Source organism: Phalangium opilio, unplaced genomic scaffold (genome assembly GCF_054372755.1).
Source record: "Phalangium opilio isolate 3A_F unplaced genomic scaffold, DU_Popi_V2 ptg000024l_1, whole genome shotgun sequence".
Taxonomy (NCBI): domain Eukaryota; kingdom Metazoa; phylum Arthropoda; class Arachnida; order Opiliones; family Phalangiidae; genus Phalangium; species Phalangium opilio.
In genome coordinates, this window is record NW_028324155.1 from 966,175 (window position 1) to 990,150 (window position 23,976).

The window sequence follows — 23,976 nt, forward strand, 5'->3', positions numbered from 1 at the left end:
GTACCATATACGTCCCAGGCCACAAGGGGTGAAAGTTCTATATATTTTCTGCTCGCGGGGCTTGTATGGGGTGAACCGGTACTTATAATTCTTAATGTTCTTTTAATTGCGCCCACGGAGACCATGCAGAGACGTAACTTTTAAGGGGGATGTATTATAACTTTTAATCTAACCACGCCAGCCATCTCGTAAGATTTTCTAGGATGGGTGAGAGCGGGGTCTCTTCTTCCTATCTTTACTTCCCCAAAATGCATGTCATATGGATTCTACGTTTTAAATCTTCGTAATATCGCTAGACACGCTCGTTTGTTTCAAGTATAAAACGGATGTGGTCAACCCCGACGATTAAGAGTCATTTATTTACTAAATTCGCTTGATGAAAGCGAATTCCGCCCCGACTTATAATAGCCAACTTCTTCTTCAGCATCTTTCAAAACATGAAAGTTCTATTTTGTTTCTTTTTATTTTTTTGTTCTCTCATTTCTTAAGCATCTTGTTTTCAAGGTTTTTCCTTAGTTCGTATGTTAACCCCTTTCACAAATGCTTAGATTAACTGTGGGCCTAATTCGAATGGAATGGCTACACCCATACTTTGCTGACTCTAATATTGTCTGAAGGGTTATGCTTCATTAATAATTAAAGCACCTCCAGTTATTATGGGAATTATTATACTTTTTTTAAATGAAGGTTAACTGAAATAATTTTAGTTTATAGCTGAGGATGTTAAGAACCCATATAACACCTGAGAACGTATTCCATGAACTTGTGTATTTGATGTTTGTTGATATATACTTGCCAATATGTTGTTGATGCTTGAAGGAATCGAGGGATTTGATAGGGGGGAAGAAAACGTGAGATAACGACACTTAATCCCAATGTTATCATGAATATTCTCAGTTGTTATATAGGTTCTTGGGGGGGGGGCGGAGGAAGCTGTATTGTTGAAAATCTCTTGTACAAAAATAGAGTATAAATATGACAAAGGCGGATAGAGCCTATAATCTTTACTCGCTGTTGTCAAACTCGAGACAAATTTCCACTTCGCAAACTCACGATTTGTTAATTTTAAGTTCGTATAATTTCTAATTTTCTGTTAATCCCGGCTGAGAGAAAAATTTAAAGGATGCTACATTAAATCAGCGCGGACTTAACTGGAGGGACACGTAATTATTTTAATCATCTCCAATTTTACACAATTAAGATAAACGACTTTTCCACTTTAGAAAATTAAAACCGCGCTCTCAGAAAACGAATGTAACCTCGAAGTGTAACGGAGGGGGGGGGTAACATTCGGAGAGAGAGAGAGAGGGAAATGGGAGGAGATGCTCGGTGATATAACCCTGGCTCTCTTTGCAGTATAAAAAGAGAGAAAACGAAATAATTGTTTCCAACGCAATTATGCAAAAGTTAAAATTAGGAGTCCACGATTTTACGCCGTATGCCTGCGCCTCCAAAATTATATATATATATATCATAAGTTTATAAGATATGTTTCATAAGTATGACACTACCTATATAACTTACTGAGAGCTAGTTCGACTCGAGAACGACGCGAGAATTGACTACACTCGGTTAGCATTGCAGTCCTATTTAGTCTGTACTAAGCCTTTGATAGCGCCCCACCAGGCGTCGCTTTACCTCGAATCTATGACCTACTTCAATCACTTCATGACAAGCTCCAGTTTGTAACCACTGACAAACTTATGGAAGGAACATATCTTATGAACTTATGCTCGCATGTATAAAAGAAACAACCGGAAAGAGGAGAAAACCAGCAAAGAATGAAAGAGACACCGGGAAATTAAACTTTTTTTTTGTTATTTTGTTATTTTATTTTATCTTTTGGAGTATTATTCCGTACACCGAAAACGAAAAAGAAAGGGCACTGCCGAATTAACTTTGTCGCTAGGGAAATGCTCCGAGCGTCGCCAAGTGTGAATAGAAAAGTTTGCGTACAGGTTTTTTTATCTAGTCGTATATTTTACACATGGAGTTAGGTGAAGTGGTGGAGGATGGGGAGGTTTAGTTTGTTATCCCACACTGAATGAAATTTTCAGTTAACGCTTGGTCAATCGCTAGTGAAGCTACTTTTTTTCGCTAGACTATTATACCTAGAAAAACTTTTTCGAGGATGTTTATTATATGAACAAAAGTTTAAAATTGTAACGTAATTTAATCAGTGTGAGGTTAGTTTTCACAGAGGGGGATGACACTACTATAAATTTGGTAAAACATTTATTTGTAATTCAGTTCACACTTTGAATTTGCCGCCACCCCGAAATTAGAACCATTTGGATAAATGAGCCACAAAAATTTCAGTATTAATTCCGTTTTCCATTGGAGTAATTTTCTTGGATTGAAAACAAAAGTCCCTGTAATATTGCATCAAATTCATCTATGTCTCATTTAATATTGCTCCATGGTGGTAGATTTCTAGTAGCCAATAGGAAACAGCGTAAGATAATTGTTTAACACTATATACTGAGTACAGCATGGCTTATCACGTGACTGCGGGATTAAAAAATGAATAATTTAATATTTAATAAAAAAAATAAAATACATAAACCATTCGCTGTGCAACTTAAAAAATTAATAATAAATATAAAATATTTCAAATATTTAACCAGCAAGGGCTCCCTCTGGGTATATTGGTGATTTATATTTCTTAAGCTGTGGTGTTAGAGAAAAAAGTCGCGAAACTAAAAAGAGCTTCGAAATATCTTGTATTGTAAAGTTGAAAGGCAAATATTAGATTTGTATTCTTTTAATAAATGAAGAATGGATTGTTTCCCTACCACTACCACGCGGAACCAATCGATGAAGCATTTTTCGCTTGCCACAATTGGAAAAGGAAACAATCGAGCAGCTGTGATTATCAAATAACAAGAGAAAAGTTTTGAATTTTTGATTAAGGTAAACGAATCGTAAAGTTTAAAAAGCTTGGCTTTATAAGGGGGCGCCAAGAAATAATTTACTAAGGTGGGAAGATGCTGAAAATTGTTGCCAAGTTAAATAGACTTCATTAAGCGTTACGAGTAGGCTTAACGTCAAGGTTACCTTAAAGTTAAACCCCGAGTAACCGCCCCCAGTCGTCTCTTGCCAATTTAACAGTGTAGTGTGTGATCATGAGGTTGAGGTTTAAAATTTTCAGAATGAATTAAGGATACTTAAGTATAGTATCGTTGAATGAATACTAGTTTTAAAAAAATTAGTATGTCGTCAATACTTTGGTCATTTTGAGCTCTTTGGGTTAATATTCAAGAGTTGTTAGTGTGGGATTCGACCAAATATACCATAATGTTATATCAAAAAGAGGGGCCTTTTTTTAGGTGGGGAGTGGGTGGGTTAGATTTTAGGTAAAGAAAAAAATATTTTCTTCAAGAAGATCCTTTAGAGATCTCCACCAAAACGCCTCGAGACAAATTCAAGAAATGGGGGAGATAGGGAGAACGTTAAAAAAAGTCAAGTCTAGCTTCGCAGTTTACAATATTTTTACTCCCACTCTATGGATTTTGAAGCAGGTAGACAAAGCTCGCGGGGCAAACCAACGAACCCCGTTTCGTTTGGAAATCAAACCGCGTACCTGTCTTAATTTTACCTTCCCCTAATGGTGCTTTTATATTCTGTAACCATTCATTGAAAGGGAATAGGTGGCTTCATACTAGATTACGTATTGTCGTTTCAACTCAACCTCAGTTATCTTTCCCGCTTGGTTTTCCCCTTGAAATTTTTGAACATCATTACTCTAGCGCAGCGTTATAAGTCTGGCTGGCTTGGGGAACAAGTTCGGCAAACCCAACCAAATTTGGAGTGTTAGTTTTATACTTATTTTTGCCCGCCGTCTTTTAACGATACCTGAGAAGAAAAAAAATAACTTTTCGGGTGTCAGCATACTCAGTTGGAACGTTTTTTAAGCGCAAATAAGTTGAATTTTCTTTATCGCGAGCTTATTTAGATTCTCGGTCGTTAGCGTCGGCTTTTGTTTGTATCAAGTTTAATTTACGTCGAAATTAAATTAAATTAATTAAGGAAATTGTCCCAAATCCGTGTTAAATTTTAAGGGGAAAGAAATGGAAATTTATCAATTGGTAAACAACAGCTGCGCCGTCGCGATACCGGTAAGCCTTTAACAATTGTCCCTTTTTAACCAATGATATTATTCAAACTGCATCGTTTATAGCTGCTTTTTTTCGCATGGTAGACCTTTGAAATCGCGTTTTAATAGTTTTTGAAAACTCTGGTCTTTATTATACGAATTGTCAAAAACAGCTGATTTCTTTCAACCTCCTTACCCTTCTCTCCCTCTACCATCGTTCGAGAAAGCAAACCGAGTCCTAAGAAATTTATTCTCCTTTTCGTTAGGCTTAGCGTACCATGGCTATTCTTACGTTAAGGGTGGAGGATTGGAAGGGGCATAAACTTTCCTTTGAATTCCTATTATCAGAAGAAAGGGGAGGCCATTAGGCGGATTATAATTAATAGGCTTAAAAGACGCCAACGATAATGTTCCGTTCCGACGGCTTTGAAAACTTCGCTTCTCCCTTTGCACTTACTTTCTAAAACAAAAGGTATAAGATGGGAAGAAAAAAATCTTTTGATGCGTACGTATATGGTGAGAACATTCTCGTTAGAAAAAAATCATTACGTATTGGGTCTGGGTCTAGGGTTAGAGGGGGTTTCGTGAGACGGGTATACTCTACCAGTATCGTCGTTTTTACCCCCTGTACCCCTTCCCCCCTTTATTCTCTCTGACACAAAAGATCGGAAATAGCTACACCCCCTTCTATTCTCTTTTGCTATATACCATACAGACTTCAAACCCACGAGTACATATATGTATATAAGTATAGGTATAAAAAAGGAAGGGGTCCTCGCTTTTCTAATTTCTAGCGCATCGCGGGGTACCACACCCAAATATCGTACACACATAAAAAAGATTTCGGCATTAAGAATTTATAGACTATATGGTGTGGTTATTTTATTCAATATGGCTCCGCATAAGAGACGAGTTAGGCCTAAAGCTTCTTTCTATCTTCCTTTACGCCAAAAAGGTTGCATAAAGGGTGTTAAAAATCTATATTCAGGTATCTGGGTGTTGAACCTAACGAGCAGCGCAATACAGCGTAGGTTTTTTGGGTTTTGTTTTGTTACTTCCGCCTGATTTTTCAATTACTTCGATAGTGACAGTGGCCCGACCATTTTTAGTAAATTTAAACAGTTCTAATCCAAAAAAAGTCTTTAAATTCATCATCTACCTCGTTATCAATTCGTAGCTATCACGTGCATTATAAGTTATGTTCCATAAGTTTGTCACTGGTTACAAACTGGAGCTTGTCATGAAGTGACGTAGGTCATAGATTCGAGGTAAAGCGACGCCTGGTAAGGCGCTGTCAAAGGCTTAGTACAGACAAAATAGGACTGCAATTTAACCGAATTTAGTCAATTCTTGCTTGTAGTTCTCGAACTAGCTCCCAGTAAGTCTCTAACATTACGAAGTGTTAGTAGTGTCATACTTGTGGAACGTAGGCCTATCTAATAAACTTATGCGTACATTCATAGCGTCCTTTTCAGAAAGGTGTTGTAATCGATTTAAGATTAAAGAAAGTAAAAACTTTCTATCTATTTTTAGGGTAGTTATATTTTGTTCCCTGATGGTACAGTTATATTTTATGGATGGAAGAAATATCGTAATATTTAATTTCGGAAAAATTGCTATTTGACGTAGATGAGGGGCAACGCCCCTTAAGATGCTCTTCTCTAAGATGAATGATGTTACCAAAAAGTTCCATCGTTTTTCTCCTTTCGGTTATACGTCCCCATTTTCTCCCTCAATATCTCTAGAGAGAGAGAGAGAGGTTTTTAGGCTAAGCCTAAATAAGAAAGGAAACGTCTTGTAGATTTGGTGAACCACTCCCACGAATGAAGTCCATCGAGACACGGAAAGAAATTAATGGACTTTCCGTCATTCCCCGGGAAAACACTCTTGAAATAAAGTTTCTTAATTGTTTTCAACTCCCACCCCCTTCCTTAATTTTAACAGTGTTAATTTTCAATTTTTCTAAAAAAACCTTTTCTTTTCTTTGAAATTTCCAGATGGTCACAAGGACAAAAAAAGTTTTTGTTGGAGGATTGTCGGCGCCTACGACGTTGGAAGACGTCAAGAACTATTTTCAGCAATTTGGCCGGGTAAGTCTAGCATTTTTCATACTTTTAATATTTTAAAAATTCGCGCTATGGTTTATGCCGCGAGTGGCGAACTGGAAAATATGACGCCATCTACTTTGGGTACTCCCGGTTTCTCTCTGAGTTTGCGCGCCATTCTTTGAATTTCATCCCTGAATTTTGTATTTGTAGATGTTATTCGTGAGTGTCCAGTTTTAAGCAATTAAGCGTAATTAAGTGTGATATCTATAACTTTGTAAAGATGCAATTTTCAGCGATCTTTTTTACTGTGTTGTGAGAGATTTTAATTACCTCACAATTCAAAATATGAACAATTTCCCGAAAAGTTCCCTTTTTAAAGCAATTTCTCGTGTTTCCTTGAAGGTTTGATTAAGTTTTACACTTTGACCCGTCGTTAGTTAATTATATTTTATATAACGAGTGGATGCTGACGGGGCATCCCTAAAGATCACCATTTAGGCTATACTCTCGAGAAACTTTCATTTAAATATTCAAATTAAACTTGCTGTGAAAAATTTAAGGGTTAAAACATTGTTTCCAGGTGTCTAGGTATGTCGTAAAAACCCTGTCTCGAAATTTCATTTAGCAAGGTTAGAGAAGTATTAGTTATATATTTCTTTATTCCATAATATTTTCTGCCAGATAGTTTTTATCACGATAGGACAGTTTCGGGCAACCAACCAGCGTCCGTTCAGAGCTAGAAGAACCAGCTGCCGTTTCATTTCATTTCTTCGTAAATTTTCCAGGCTCACATATATAGGAAAAGGGTTATGTTTTTCTTAAGGGATAATTTTTATATCTTCTCGGAGGGTGTCTGGCTCCATTTATTTTCTTCTCTCAAAAGCAATTTCGGACCGGGAGAGACGGGAGTATCAGTGCACCGAGAAGCTTGGCCAGATTGAAGATCATTTCTTTTATATTTGGCCCCTGTAGGGTCAAACTTAGGAGTGAGGAGAACGAATCTAGCCATATAAAACGCGACTTTGATAGGTCGTATAAAAGAAATATATAGAGGATAACACTTTCAGATGATGATACTCTATTCTCCTTCCATTTATAAATGACACATAATCTTTAGAAAATAATATCCTACGTATAATTTCAGTAAATTAAATTATTCGAAATTGATATAGGCTTAAATATATAATATATAAAATATGAATTATTGTAGTTTAAAGTTATTTAGGCTGAAAATTACTTTTAAGGGTATGGCGCCCACGTGATTAATCAAATTTTGATACGTAGGCTGCATGCAGGTTTACATTGGGTAATTAGTTCCGACAGCCAATAATTTAACTGCATTTTCTCATATATAGTTACGTATCTAAAGTTTTCTAACCGATAACAAAACTATATTTTCATTTTGAATTAAAAAAAAAAGGCTTTTATTTTTAAAGCTCGATGGATAAAGACTAAGATTCCCTTGTTAAACAAAATGCTTATTTTGAAGAATGGTGAATTTCATTCTTAAAGTTGTCGAAACAAACAAACCCAATGTTCCAAGAAAAATACAGATCTTCTCTCTCTCCCTCTTCCCCATCAGGCATGTACTCTTACTTTTTGTAAGTTGTTAAGGTTTTTTATGGATCCTGTTTTTCCTCTTCTATGCCTAACTCGACGAGCTTAGAAGTAGGGACTGTAGGAAAAAGATGTATGGGTGCTCGCTCGTGTTTACGTTAGATTCGAAACTTATTCCTCAATGGGAATGGGTTCGATCCGGAGGTTTCCTATAATAACCTCTCACTCAGAAACGAGACTGCCACGAGAGAGCGAGAGAGAGAGAGAGGAAAAGAAAATCCCCTTTGGTCCTTCGCATCGGGAATATCCTTTCGCCTACCCTTTGCCCCAGTTCCATTGGTACGCGCAACCAGGGAGGGCAGCCTAAATGGGGCAGGGGGGCGGCTCGGGGAAGAGATGGCCCGATATCCTAAGGTCCTATAGCTCGCTGCTGCAGAATCTTAGTTTTAGGCTTTCCGCTCACGTTCTTCCGCACAAATCTCGCTCTAGAACAACTTGTTTTTTTCTTCCTTTCTCGGGACGCGACCCTTAAATTGAGAACTCTATCCCTAACCCTTTACCCTCCTTCCCATAAGCTCCCACTCATGATGGTGGCCGCCGGAGAAGAGCTAGAGCCCTCTCGTACCAATTCGGCCTATGTAGTTTTCGGATATATATCGTTGGTGAACCTAGATGGCGTTTTAGATTTGAAGGGGGTTATTTTAGTTAGACGAAAAACTATAACCTTATTGGATAAGGTACCAACCGTTGAAATATTGTCTTATTGGTTATAGAATTGGCTCTTTTTGATTTTATTTATTTATTATGGTTACGACGTTTCTGGCTTTAAATGACTACCTTTCTTCAAAAACGAAATATAAGTAGTCTAGGTATTTTTCAATCCTTGTATTGAAGCCTTTCCCTGCACATTTTTGACTCCAATAGATAGAACTTCAACGTTACGTAACAATAATGTATATATTAAAAAGAAATTGAAAGTCGATCGAAATTGTGGAGACAATAATATTCCTTAAATAGACCATGCCAAAAATTCTAGACGAGAAGCAAGCACCACAGGGGCGTGGCCCTTTTCTTGGGATATTTCTCTCGCGCCAAGAATCATCGCTAGAGGCAGTGCGAGTCTGCTAGCCTACCGCGTGTAGTGAACACCGACTCCGTCTGGTGTTACCTCTTGGCGATAGGAAAGTAACCTAAGAGGGTGACCTCCCGCCTGTCTGTTGGTTTCCCTTGGAATATTTACTGGAATGATCTATAAATGGCATAGCTCTCGAATAATGTATTTACTTCATATCCTTTAGGTTATTTTAACTATTGAATTACTCTCCTATGGTAAGGTAATTGGAAAATATTTAAGTAGTTTTCAACGAATCGAACCTTAGCTTCGTAGGCAAGCTAGAAAAAAATAAAAAATGTAGAAAGGGGGATCACTTTTTCAATTTTAGAGTTCCTGTCGACCGAAAATGTCATTTTCTATTAGAAATAGGAAATTCTTCTTTGGGAAGAGGGGAAGTAGAGAGGAATTCATACAGGGTAGAGTCGCGCGTGGAGTCAAAAACGGAAGAGTCGTTTGCACGCCATCGTTTCGACCTCGGTGCTCTGCTGCATGGCCCTCGCTCGCTCGATTCAGGGACATTTACCAATCGTATCTTTTTGGAAGACCACCACCCTCTTTCTCTATTCCAGCCTAATATTGAATAAAAATCGAGGAGAAAAATGGAAAAAAAAGTTCAAAAAGCTATGGATTTACGTACAGGTCTAGACAAAGTAGTGTTCGTTTCCAACTGGACATGTTTGGGTATGGAAAGAGGAGGAAAAACCTTCCTTCCGTTAGGACCCATCTATTAAAACTTTGCTTTTTGTCGCAAACTTTCCCTTTAAATTATATAACTTTTAGATAAAACTTTCGTAGTTTTATGTCGTAATTGTTTTAAACGAAATTGCCCGCTAATAAGTCGGAAACTTAAATTATACGCAAACGGATATTGAACCCATTTAATTTGCGCGGTCGTAAAGTAGGTTTGAAACTTATTTTAAAAGAAAAATTAACTTTTCCTGGTGGGAAACTTCTCCCTATGCAAGAGTGTATGGCAGGTTCGAACACTTTTACAGGTGTATACTGAAAATAGGTCTGCTCATTTCTAAGTCTTAAGTTCGACCGTGTTTCTCAGAGGTTTGTTACGGTCCAAGGCCCAATGTTCAGGCGTAGTAAATAAACACGTGATGTTGATAGACTATAAGGAAGTTGTTTTATTTACGTGAGATATTAGCTTTTCAATAGGAAAAGTTTGGATAGAGAGAAAAGGGTCGATAAGATTAGCCGTGTTAAGACGTGTTGTAATCTCAGTCGTTTTTCTTCTTGTTGTTGTTCATTTTCTGTTGCACTAGGCCAAGTTTGAAAAGTCGCGTGGGGGTTAAAGGGAGAAGGGAAGGGGAGGGGGCAATCTTTTGGCATTCCAGTTTATACAGGACCCTTGTATGCAGTCTTCGTGTTTAAAACTGAGGAAAGCATCTGTTACTCGGGCGCATTATCCGCTTTAACGGTCTCTAGGCGCGGCTAATTACGAATTGAAGCGTTTTCCAAGACGCCTCTCTTCTCCTTTAAAGCCTCCTTCCCTCCTATCTTCCTTCACTTAATTCGAACAAACTTTTCCCCTTCTCCGAAAACTTAGCCTGGAAAGTTTAAATATATATATCTCCTTAGGTCTAAGACAGGCAAGAAGTCGAAATTCGTCTCGACGTCCAAACTATGTTTTCGGACTCGGTCGGAAGGAAGCGTCTTTTACGTTTTCTTAATATTTACGACTTTTACTTTAATAATCGTTAGACCGTTTATACGTAACTTTGTATACGACTCTATAAGCTTTATATAAGCTCGCTTTCTAGGGGTTCTAGCTAGACTCTAGAGGAAAAGCGAGAGTTTTATACGCCAAGGTTTTACGCCTCTTCGGAGAAATCTCTCAGCGCCCCTCGAATCTGAAATCGTGAAAGCGTAAGCCCTCGTTCTAGGAATAAGGTAAAGCCCTAATTGAATGGCGTGGCGCTTTCTACTCGTCGTTCCCCTTTAACCCTATACTCAGATAGAACTGTAGAACTAGATTCGCTGGGCTCCGTCGATCTTCGAACCTTGGCGGTGGAAAACGGCTTATCCCGTATAGACGAGGTTATAACGCGAGCGGGGCTAGGATGGGCTTTCCTTAAGCGCGCTGTTGGGTTCTCCCCCTCGTCCTATAAATATCCGTTCTCGTTTATACACCGGGGCAAATGGGCAGAGAGAGCCGTCAACGGCAGCGGAACTTTGCATAGATTACTAGGCGATTATCCCCGACTCATATCATCTTCCTCTTCCCTAACGTCATCAACGCCTGATCGCTAATTAACTAGCGTTTCCCTTTTTTTTCGTCATTTACGTTTATTGTCCACCCTCTTAAATTTTTGCAAAATTTCTTCAAACGCTTTACGTTAATTATTCCATGAAACCAGAGAACTCCGGGAATGCAAAATTATACCTTCATCGCAGTATGGATTACAGTTTTCTTGAAGCTCAGTTGAGGTATATTTAACCGAGAAAAATGTATTATTAGAAGTAAATAGATGTGAAAAATGGTCATTTAAGTAAGGTACTAAAATAACACGGCGGTGATTTAAAGAAATTTAGTTTCCATCGTCAAATAATGTTTTTAAAAAGTTACGATATTTTAATCCTCGATTATAACGAACATTAACTCGTAATCTGTAAGTCAAATTCGGGGGGTGTCCTCGATCTAGCTAAATCCCCTTCTTCTTTAAAATGTAATTTTCGAGGCGAGGGAGAGTAAATTTGGACCAAATCGGTCTTTGGCCCTCTAGCGAGAACGAAAAGCTGGTCTTTTCTCCTGAAGCTCCGCTGCTTCTCGTTAAGCATTAATTTATTCTCTAGCAATTTAAGACGTTGCTTTTAATTCCTATCGGGCCCTATATATTTAACAAAGCCTTTTAATAATTGATCCCCCCGTCCCGTTTTCTCCCCTTTTAACTGGCGTAACCGGCCCTTTTCATACCTTCATCATTCCCCGGGTTGGGGTTTGGTTGGGAAAGGCGCGGTCTCGACTTAATTCTCTTTCGATCTTCCACAGTCTTAACTTAAGAGTGAAATTTTGCTATAAGCTTTAATGCTGCGCGAGGAATTAAAACTTTATATAATATATTTGAACGCCCGTAGATATTTAAGGAGTGAGGGATTTAATGAGAATTCAATCTCGATACGTCGACTCGAATCTTATATCCATCTATATATATATATATATTTATATAAGTTCTTTAATGTCTTAGAACTTCTATAAAGGATTAAAATTTTCAAAGTATCACTGCTGGCGTTGCGAGATTTGCTAAAACAGAAATTTGATTTCCCCTTAGAGGAACCCGCAAAACTAAAAATCTTTCTAATTATACCTTTTAAATCGGTATAATCGCTTTGTTTCTGGGTAAATGGTTTGATTATCATTTTAAAGCATTTAATGGTATGGGAAAATTTAGATAATTCACAATTGTTTACAATCCATACATCCCTGTTCAAGAAAAGTTTTGCAATTTGAAATTTCTCTTTTATCACCACCTACGTCACTTCATGAAATTATGACAATAGACATAAGACATGTTCTGTGTACAAAGATGGTGGAAAATCTGACCTATTTTTGGTGCAGACTTACTTAGGTTTTGAATATTATTGCCAATGAACACAGCATAATTCTCGATTAAGTTACCTTGACATATTTTGATAAACAAAGTCGATATTGCGTATACATACCTATTTCGGAGGGTCTGTGAAAATAAACTCGTAAGTGTTTTATAATGGTTAAATTGCGCTCGGATATACTTTTATGCGTGGGGGTGGATATAGGCTAGAAAGGTTGATATCCTGGAGAGAGAGAGGGGGGGAGAACCCCTTAAAGTGACTCCCGAGTCGTAAGTAGTATAGCTCTCACCCCCTATAACGGCTGCAAAGTTAACCGTTCCGGGCATGCGTTCTAAAACCCGAGTAATACAATTGCTTCGTAATTGTCACATTCTTTTGCCCTGTACGGAATGTAACGTACCATCTCGTAAAAACGGAGTGGGATGAAGTGAAGGAAAAAGATCCGTTCAGCATTTAGACCAAACGACCTTACAGGTGACTGGAACCAAGGGCAGGGGCTATGCTCCAAGGAATGCGTGGAATACGGCCTTATCCTTAGTCACCTTCCACGTTGGACTTCCGCACCTTACGGGGCTTAGCCGAATTCCAAAGGCACGCGATGTTACGTTGGGGGCAAAAAGAGGTTTTTATTCTTATTTCCTCCTATACTATATCTTTCCCAAGGTTCCTCTTAATGGTAGCAGTTTCTGGGTCTGACGCTTGTGGGCGCCGAACCCGAAATAGATCTTTCCAACGGAAACAAAGTCCAAAATGACTCCGCCTTCAATCATGTTACCACTTTTGTAAATGAAAACATTCAACCACAACATAGCCCGTTTCTTATATAGAAATAGTCCCTATAAGTCAACGTACCGGTATAATGTTTTTCTCTCTTTTTTTGGTTTTTTTCTTTGCTCCAGGAGCTGGGCGTAAAAATAAAGGTCTTATACGTCGTAGTTCTAGAAAAGAGGAGGCATTTTTAGATAGAAACAGTTAGGTCATTTATCAAACTAGCTTCTCGTAGAGGATAGCGACGGAGAGAAAATATTTTACCCAATAGAAGCGAGACTATCGTGAAATATCCCACGACGTTTCTCCTATCCAATCCTTATATCCTATCCACCATGCAGCTACCACTATCTGACAAAAAATTTATCTATAAAAAAATAAAATCCTCGCGTTCAAAAGTATAATATTTTTTTCTATTTCTTCTATATTTTAAACTTATTTTTTTTTTATTCCGATGCGTTGCCGTGGTTGGGTCCAAAAAGTTTATCTTTCTTTTCGTTCCTTCACTCTTCTGGAAAAATGGAAAAATAGTTGGTAGACGGGATACTTTACTTTAAAAAAAAGAACCCCAAAAAAATTCTTTATTTCTCCTTTTTTATCGAGGGTGTGGCTTTGTTCGTTTCCTAGACTCGGTTATTAAAAGCAAAATATCGATTTTTCTGAAGAGGTTTTTCTTTTTTTTTATTATAAGTTCATAGATAAGTAATATTATTGATCATAAAATCCTGTTACGAACGGTTTTTGGAGCCTGCAGAAGTTTACCAAGGAAGAAAATTAGAAGAGCGGAAAGATATAATCTTTATAATTCGTGTGATTTTTATCGTGCGGCTTTAAATATGATCTAAAATATATATATAGGTACTCGTTCCATTTTATGAACTGATTAGATCTCGTAAAATTTGAGTATAACCGTACAAAAAGTACAACTTACTTAACAAGCGCTTCGTTTAAATTTTAAAGACCAACCAAGCGGAACTTAAGACTTTAAGGAAGAACAAGAAAATCTAATTAAGTCTAAATGTCCTGAACAGTAAAGTTATAACTTTAGTAGGGTAGCTAGGGCACTCGTCCAGTTTCGTTTCTTCATAATATGTTTCCAAGTTTTTATTTCAAGCTGTAAAAAATAATTTTTTTCTCTCTCTCTCTATCTCTCTTTCGAAGACTCTACCATACCTCTCCAATATGTAATTTATTTTTAGAAAAAGAAGAAATCCAACCCGAGATTTTTATCTTTTTTCATTAAGGTTTATCGTGTTACGTTTTTTCTTTTTCCTTTTTTTAGTGTACGAAAAAACCCCTAAATTTTGAAAGTGGTTTAAAAATTTAACTCATCCCTACAGTACAGTTACGTACTCTTGGCAAGAATTTTTTTAGACTTTCTACAACCTCCTCCGATCATTGTAACATAGTCATTTCCCATCATCTCGAGAATCTAATTTTTAGACCTTGGTTATGACATTTTTCTTTCTGGTCCAAATGGTTTATCGTAAAACACGGAGACTCAATTATACGAGGACACGGTTCAGATGGGAAGTGGTCGAGGTTTCAACAGGGTTTCTTCAAGGTGTGGTTAGCTTTAAACTAGTCAAAGTAAAAACGAATGACGATATGAAATTACAAACGAAAAATAAACGTTACAGGTTCAAATATTGGCAAAAAAATATAAGGTTTAGTTAGGTTTTTGCGTGCTTCTTTGAAATGAGAGTTCCTTAACCATTTCGTCAAAGAACTCTATAGTCCGAGGTTGGTTGTAAGAGGAAGGAGGAAAATGGAGATTTTACTTGACTGGGGAAGGGAAGGGGGGGAGCGCAGAGTGGAAACTTTTCCAAATCCCTTGAATGTACGTAAAGGCAATCCTTATAAACATTTGAAATTCCTGGACTATTCGGGGAACTGTACAAACTTCGTTTGGGACATTAAAATTCTGAAACATTCTGCCCCTTCTATTTTCCTTGGTGATTTACAGAGAGAGAGAACGAGTCTATCACTCTCTAGGCCGCATTCTCAGCGGTGGAGAGTTAACATTTATCTAGTAGTTCAAACGCCCCATTTTTTTTCTTCTTTTCTATTCTTCTTTAAACCAAAACTTTGTTCTTAGAGAATAATCGAATAGAGTGGAGGGTAAGAATGTGTGTAATTCAAAGTACATTTTACCCTCTTTAATCAAGTTCCCTTAACGTATCTTTGTTCATCTTTTCATCGTGTATGGAATCTTAAATAGCCGTCCCCTTATCCTCTTCCTTTTTTAAACGAAGTACAAGACTAGCCCATGATTGATACTGTAAAGTCGTTAGATTGGAACGAAGGAAAGGAGCGAGAGAGAGAGAGAAAGGGAGGAGGGTGGGATTCATCGAAATTTTCATTGTTTTACAGTCCGAAGGAATTGTTTTATAGATTTTTTGTCTTGGTCCTTTTTTATCTCGATACAGACTACGGCTAGAGTTGAGAGAGGATTTTTTATATATCTATCTATCTAGGGGGTTAACTCATTCCGGGCACGATCTTTCGCGGGACCCTCCTTCTCTTTTCCTAATCTCCACGGTCTCGTAAAGAGAGGCCCGAGAAGCAAAGGCCTGGCGTTGTGGCTTCGGTCGACCAGCTTTCTAAAACGATTTCCTAAGCTTTCGTACGAAAAACTCTTTATACCTTTTTAGTTTCATCCCCCTTTGTAAGTCCCATTAAACACACACCCTAGTAAAGTTGCGCAGCCTTAACTTCCCTCGCTGCAGGATTTTTGATTGAAGGAGTTGTGTCAGTTCATTCCACCCTTTCGTAACTTTATTAGAAAATCAGTTTGATATTTTTCATCGAAATTGTTACAGGCAATATAAAATGGAAATTAATTGAACTTGTTATATTAACAAGTTTTAGTAGAATTAATAAAAAGGTGCAGGTTTTAATGCCATGCAGCGTGGTTCGAAAAGATATGACCTAAGTATACTGGGTTCTGTGGGACATTTTGAGTCAAAAATGTAATTTCTATGACACTTGCCCTAAGGGCCATCCTGAACAAGTTATGTTTAACTGATGACCCTTTAATTAACTTAGAGTTGTTTTCTTACATAAGTTTAAGAAGGGTGTCCCTTGTGGCAAAATGTCATAGAAGTTACATTTCGACACAAAATGGCCCATGGAACCCAATGTACTACGCCCCATTTCGGAAAGTTACTTTCACCTTTTTATGATCCTCAATTTAATTATAAGGTAATACCTTTAAAATTTCGAGAAACTCACCTTGACTCGTATTAGCTTTAGGACAACTTTAGATATAAAGATTCTCACTTCTAGTTTCGGAGCTAAAAATCGAGTTTCCAAAGTATATTCGTGTAGAGTAAAGTAGGAAAATTGGGGGTGCCCATTTAGGCTTAGCTAAGCAACATTGTCTAAATCCGAACTGAAAAGGGCCTGCGGTTTCGTTTCCGTATAGGGGTTGCGAAGTTAAAGGGATATCTATCCCTTTTGATAGAATCTTGCCTCAGGATACACTAGCGCCTGAAAATGGCTACACCTATGCACTCACCTTTCTAGTCTAATCAAGGCTTTTCTCCTTGCGTTTGTAACCTAGACTTGGTTTTGATCTGGACGCGTAAAATTTTCCCCGCGGCGTTTTTCTTGCAAGGATTTTAGCATTTTTTTCATCAGAATTCCGCGTAAAGTATGGGTTAGCTATTTAAAAAAATAGTCTTTACTAACTTACATCTGATCTAAAAATAACCATGGTACAAAGGGAAACTATCCCAAAGGATTTGGGACGTCACGCAAAGTACTGTATGTTATTGAAATATAACTCGAATTGCTAACCAATGCTGTATACATTAACAACACGACTCTGACGCCTTTTCTGCATTTCTCTTTCGCTCTTAGACACACACACACACACACACACACAAGAAAAAGTATTTTTTTCCCCTTTTGCAAGCTCCGTACCGTACTGGGCGCACTTTCTTATATAAGCTTAACCCATCCCCGCTTTTATATAAGGGAGTAAGGCATTACTCATCCAAGCTAAAAGCTCCTTTTTGCTAGGATATATTTTCCTTTTTTTTTGGAGCATCCCGCCGCATCCTCATCTTCTTCTTCTTTTCATTTTCTCCTCTTCCTCTTATTCTAACCTACTCTCGGATCGAGGAAAGGAGAAATGTATACTATAGTAGAAGCAAAAATGAAATAGAAAAAAAATTCCAGCTTTATTTGCAAGCTGCATTTGAATACAATTCCGAGTCGTTATACTGTTATATTCTTTTTTTGAAAACTCCGCTTCCTGTTTTCGTTTGTTCTTTTTTTTTTGCACAACGTGATTGAGGAAACGTGTTTTTTCATTTCATTTCGTTAATGCGTGTGATTTCCTTAATTTATTTTACAGTTACTTAATTTAATTTAATTAATTTAAATAAGAATTATTTTAATTTTATCACGACCATTGACTTGTTACGTAAATTACTATTTTATTTAATTTTATACAGTATACTTACATAGACGAGGTAAGAGAATAGACCTAATAGTAGACCAGTTTGTTTGTTTTTTCTTTACATCGCATACATAACAAAAATGAAGTTGTTTATTGTTATTATTATTTTTGAGGGTTTATGAGAATGCATAATCTTTGTTGGTCGTTATCATTCCCCGTAATCGAGAGATATATTATTTCTTGGCAATATAACGTAGCATCAAATTAGTTCGCCATAATAACCCTTTCACTCCTGAGGGATTTCTCCGTCTCTTCCATGTTACCCATTCGTGAGATAAGGTCAATCCATTTATGATGATTACCATCAGATTCCTCCTCCTCCTATATTGGACAGACCGCCACCGTCTCCGACGAACCGACTCACTCTCTCTCCGTGATTATTCTTGTCTATATTCCTCTTGGGATTAAATAGTCGCGATATTATAGTACCGTCAATATTCATGGAGTATTGATCACCTTTTTTGATGAAAATGTTTCCATGGCGCGGTCCTAAAGTAAAATTTATTCAGCGTTGCTTTTGGGATTCTGCGAGAGATGGGGAAGAAGAGTTAGATTTTTCTTGTTTTTATCCATTTCGTGTTAAGCCTTTAAAAAAGGTTATTGAAATCAAGGAGCCGTTTTTCTTTTTCTCCTCTTGATTCTCCTTGTGGAAAATTTGGCTTTTTTCTTTACCTAAACTGCGACCACGTGCCTCTATTTTCTTTAGGGTTTTTGGCGTAGTCTAGGCTTGCTTCTGGTTAAACATAGAGATGGCGTAATGGAGTTTTTCCCCTTTTACAATTTTGTATTTGCTTTAAATTGAGGAGTGAAATATTCGAAAGAAAGGTCATCTTAAGGAAAAGGGTGAATGAAATTTTTGCAAAGATCCGGAAACTGCAGTGAAAGTTTTCTTTATTAGAAGAAAATACGACATTGTCACTTATGAAAATATCAACTTTCTCATCTATTTCATCTTCTTAAAAGATAGTGTTTGGTGTTTATAAATTTTTTATTATTATTTAAAGACGATTCGACTAAAACTTAGGCATTTTTGGACGGTAAATGATACTGCTATAGTTGAATATATTCCCAAAGTCTATTTCTGTTGCGTGAGATTACAATGAGTGCATGCTTATAGCTATAAATAGAAAGTAAAATTGGAAACATTTTTAATTTTCCCTTTTCTGAGTATTACTTACGGTAAGATGATATTCGTAGCGTTTGAGATGATTTTTTTGTTCTCTTTTCTTTTCATTTCATTTTTTTTTTGCTCCTTGTCCTTCTTCATCTCTCTCTCTCTCTCTCTCTCTCTCTCTCTCTCTCTCTCTCTTTCTCTCTCTCTCTCTCTCTCTCTCTCTCTCTCTCTCTCTCTCTTTCTTGCACCGGTCGCATCCCCAGTCTCCAATTTCTCGTTTCCTTTTGAATATATTAGATTTCACGCGATTATAAGCTCAGTCTTATTAAACAGAGAAGGATTCCGTTAAGCCTCGGCCACGCGTATATTTCTCTATCCTTCCTCCCCTTTCCCCCGTTCTCTCTTTTACAACCAGGTTATCCAAGACCCTCCTTCTCTCCTCTTCCGTTTTTAAGCGAGCAACTTATTTTATCTGCAGTTTTCAGGCTTACTGCGCTTCAATCGAATTAGGAGCTAGTGCCGGTTCGGGCCTTGGTTTTGCATAGACCGTGCTTACCTCTCCGTTATTAACTGGTTATGTACGCCGGGATTGCCCTGAAAGCTCTTCTCTTTCTGTGTGTTTCCACTCCCCCATCCACATTTTTCCTTCTCTTAAAACTGAAATTCAACGTTTTCCTTCAGTACACTGATACTGTGTCCCTGTTTTTCATTTTTCCTCCCTCGCGGAACACCGCACGCGTTTTCTCTTTTCTCTCTCTCTCTCTCTCTCAAAGTCTCTCTTTCTCTCTCTAAAACTTTAAAATAACTTTTTTTTCTATTCTACGTACGACGTATCCATAGTTAGTTCAGTTACTGTGAGTTAATACCAACGAAACTACATACTATAGGTTTCTTAATGCACGATACCCTAACTTCCATCATTGACTTTTAAAAGTTGAACGTATAAGTCCCCTTTTCACGCGTGCCTTTGATAAATTTCTCTAACATAATTTACGTTCTAAAGGTAATATTCCCCCCCCCCAGCGTGTCGGTCGAGCGTGAACAAGGCTAGCTAGGTTTTGATTTGTTAGACACATCAAGGCTTCGTACAAGCTTTGAAACAATGGAAACCGTGCTTAAGCATAAAATATTACAACCCCCCCCCCTTCCTTCCTTCACCCCAAAACCTTCGCCATTTCTATTTTTGCAATTCTTATTTTAGATTTCACTACTGCCGACCATATCTGTTCATTTTTAGAAGCAAAGTTTTAAGTTTTCGTGAAACTAAACTTTGTTTTAGTAAAAATTTTCAATAGTTTTTTAAAAATAAAACTTATACCCCCTTTCCGAAACCCGAGATTTGAAAATAAAAAATAAACCTTTTAAATGGCTTTTTAATTCCGCTATTAGAGTTACACGAAGCGCATGCTAAAACTGTATTAAAGAAAATAATAATTCGAAATGTCTCGCGCGTGTTTTGATACGCAGTTTTTACTTTAAAAAATAAAATTAAAAAATAAAACTGTCTCGATATGGGAATAAAAATAATTAATGGGTTTTATTAAATTATTTTTAAATTAAAATACCAGCCAGGTCTGTTTTAATTTTAAAACTAGAAAAAAAAAGGGAAAACGTTTTTGAAATATAAAACCCGGATCGCGTGCAATCAATTTTTCCGCTTGATTTACAGCAATAATGATTTGCATTTGAATTTAATGAAACTTCTTTCTTCGATTTTTTTGTTGTAAAAATTTAGCCGGATATTTTAATAGAAAACTTCCAATTTCAAGAAGAAAAAAAATTAAATAAAAAATGTGGCAGCTTAGAGATGAAAAGAAATGGAAAGGGATGTTACTGAGGTTTTGACATTAAAAGACAATAGAAAAAAAATAGGAAAATAAAAGAAAAAAACTTGAGGATAAAGGTTCCTTAATAGTCGATCGGCGTTCCTTTCTCTTTAGATCTGTAGCCGTCCTAAACCCTCGTATATTCTTTATCAGAACCGCCTTTGGTTGCTCGGAACAAGCCCTATTTTTCTAGTTTCGAAATGAGTTTCTCTTTATTTTTTATTTTTCTTATTTCCAGTCCCCTTTCCGTCTTGGTATAGGTTGATCTGATTGGAAATGTCCTTTTATCCGTAGCGGTTCTTTCTCTTCTTCGTCTCTTCTAACTCTTTCTTTCTCTCTCTCTCTTTCTCCCGCTCTCGCATCCGAATTCACTTTGATTTTTTTAAATGGATTTCAAATTCGATTTCCTATTAGGTTTCTGCCTCAATTGTCCAGCCCCCAATTTTTTAGCTTTATTTTTTTTTCTCCCCCAACGTTAAGCTTAATACCTTCCTATCCCCTCCCACCTTCTATTGGATGTAATTATTCCCCTCAACTTTCAAGCTTAAGCTAAAGAGGGGAAGTATGGGGAGAGAGAGAGAGAAAGAAATCTGGACGGAAAACGTTCCCAAACCCCATTTTTAATTGAACTTTCCTCTTCCCCTGCTCTGAAAACTGTTTTCTAGAATCGTATATTTCCACTCTAGTTCCGACTTCAGTATATTAATTTCCTTAACAACTTCGGGATTATTTGAAGGGATTTTGTTTTATTTTATTTCTTCTCTAACGATCTAGCGCATTACTTGATAAACAGTTACAATTATCTTTAAAGTAAATAGTTTAGTATTTAACCAAATTATATTATATAATATAAATTATAAACACACTGTTAAGTTTGATTTTAAAATGTAGAAATAATTTTTCAATTGCCCCTAAATGTGGTTTTTTCCCAGAACACGCGCGTATTGCGGGTTAAACATTTCTACAGGCGCTCGTTGAAAATGCATTAGGATCGTTACCCCTATATTCTGGCTTGTCCTAAAGACAAGGTTTATTTTTAAAACAATTTTTTGCTTGTCAATTAAAGTATTTTCTTTTCTTAACTTGTATATAATTTTAATGCACTTACTGCTTAAACTTTCTTAAAACTATTTTTAGCGGTAACGTCGTGTACTATTTTTCATATAAATATAAAAAAATTGCCCTAAATCGAAAAGGGAGAGACTACGCGAGAGAAACGTAGTTTCCGAGTTAGGCGTCTGCCCATAAGTATCTAACCATAAATCTATAACAAAATCTTAGTATTATTTAGGTGGTGTTTCTGTCGGGGAGGGGAAATTAGTGTTATTTAGTGAAGTAAAGGGGGTTGTAATTCTGTAATTGCTTGACGTAGACTTACGGATGTTTGTAATAAACTTATGTTATTATCGAATATATTCCTGGTAGCAAAGTTTTGAAGGAAAAAAGAAAGAGAGAAGTCTTATAGCCTTTAGCGTTCGTATATAGCGAAGGAAGCGAACGAGGAGAAAGTTTTAGGGTTATAATGGAGCAGCCAATCACTCTCTGGCAATGCCAATTAAGGCGGCCAATGCACCGTGAAGAAAAACTTTCTATAGATAAGAGACTCGCGGTGCATACATGGCTTCCTTCGAAACATACTCTCCAAAACTCGACGGCGTTCCTTCTCTATAGAGCTAGAAGATCGACCGTGTTTGGAGTCAATGTTAAGAACATTACGCTTCTTTGAACTGTATAAATTCTTGCCCACCTCCCTCTTTACATCATCCCACCACGCTATAGCTTCAATTCCAAGTCGCGACACGGGCCTGAGTGTTAGTTCACCCATTACTTTAGACTTTTTAAAGTAAAAACGGTCCACTAGAGGAGGGAAGGTTGGGGATTCTTAGTAACTTTAGTTATTACCGTGGACCTATTATAACAGGGGTATGCCCCCCTTATATTGCGCGTCTATATTCTACTAAGAAAGCAAATGCCTGGACTTTAAAACTCATCGAAAATGGCGCTCCTTCCATTACCGGTTGGGTTTGAATTGAAGACCAGGGTATATTCGTGTCCCCGGCTTTGTCTATGTTGATCTTTAGTTAAAATCGGAGGCTGATAGAAGGCGGGGACAATCACGCCCGTACCCTGAATCAAATTGGTTATAGGGATATCCTTCTAGGTTGCTTTAAACTGGATCGAAAACGATTTCGATCTTAATAGATGTCGCCGAGACTTCGATGGGATGTCATTAGGGGGTTCGCTATCTCTAAGCCCCCCCCCCTTCTTTGCCTTTTATAAGGCCCACGCATGCCCTCCTTTTTGAAACTGGCTATTTCCTAAGTTATAGGTGGCTATTAGGGTTATTTTCATCGGTGCGCGAAAGGGTTTGCTTCTGCTGTGATCAGGAATGGAGCTAGGCCCATGGAATCTTAACCTTTTTTGGGATATTGGTTCTTTTGAAATTGGACACTTATATAATGGAGCTCTAGCCCCCTCCTCCCTGGTTTTCGAAGATTCGAACGTCGAAAAGGATTCAGAAATGCAATCTAGATAATGGTTTAGATGTACATACTGAATTTCGACGTCATAAAGGGGAAGGGGTTATTAATTTAACGCGAGGTGGATAGATAAATCTCTAAATATTATAGTATACAGGGTGTTTGTGAAAAGTCCATCAATAATGAAAGGGCGTATTTATTGGGCCATTTTGAGTCGAAAATGTTCTATGACATTTTGCCGTCCGAGCCACGGTTTTCGAGTTATGATTTGAATATTTTAGGGATGACCCCTTCATTAAATTAGCGCTGTCTTTCAATTTCTTAATTAAATTTAAGGGGTCATCCGTAAATTACTCCAATCATAACTTGAAAACAGTGGCCCGAACGGAAAAATGTCATAGAACATTTTCGACTCAAAATGGCCCAATAAATACGCCCTTTCATTATTGATGGACCTTTCACAAACACCCTGTATATACATGCCGCGAGTATAATCGATTTGGGACCTTACCAGTTGATTATGCGAAAATTTTAAAATTTAAATCGCCAAATTGAGGGCAATATTGATTTTGATTATCCTGTAAACACGGTATAATATGTGGCTAATGTACGCATTGTTTACGTTACAGATATATTTGTTGACTCCCTCGTCTTTGTATGGGCATTACTAAGCCTTGGTTAAATATTAGGCCTAACAACGAGACTATTTATTACGTACGATATTATAACTAGCAGTGAAGCGTTTAAAAGCATTTGGTCTTATAGAAAGCTATAAATTTCTAACGTAATTTAAATATAGAACACTATTGGAAATAATGCCTGGAAATTGTGATAAATTTCTTTAAATTTTATTTGACTATTTAGGGATTTCATCACCGTACCAAAAATGATGAAAGGAAAGTAAAAGTTAGAGAGGCGATATTCCCTAGTTTCTGATAAACGCGAAT

General features: G+C 37.2%; 1 protein-coding gene across 10 annotated transcripts in view; it reads left to right on the plus strand.

The window, feature by feature from the left end:
- Positions 1-23,976, plus strand: part of Rbp6 (RNA-binding protein 6) — a 210,885-nt gene that overhangs the window by 69,318 nt on the left and 117,591 nt on the right. For 9 of the 10 annotated variants that reach the window (XR_016382578.1, XR_016382579.1, XM_089867658.1 and 6 more), the window contains exon 6: positions 6,094-6,186. Coding sequence is in view for 8 of the 10 variants with exons in the window: in XM_089867658.1 (XP_089723784.1) it covers positions 6,094-6,186 (93 nt within the window). In the remaining 2 variants the exon portion in view is untranslated. Of the gene's footprint in view, positions 1-3,895; positions 4,119-6,093; positions 6,187-23,976 lie in introns of those variants that run through there. The other variant, XM_089867663.1, reaches the window with a different exon arrangement.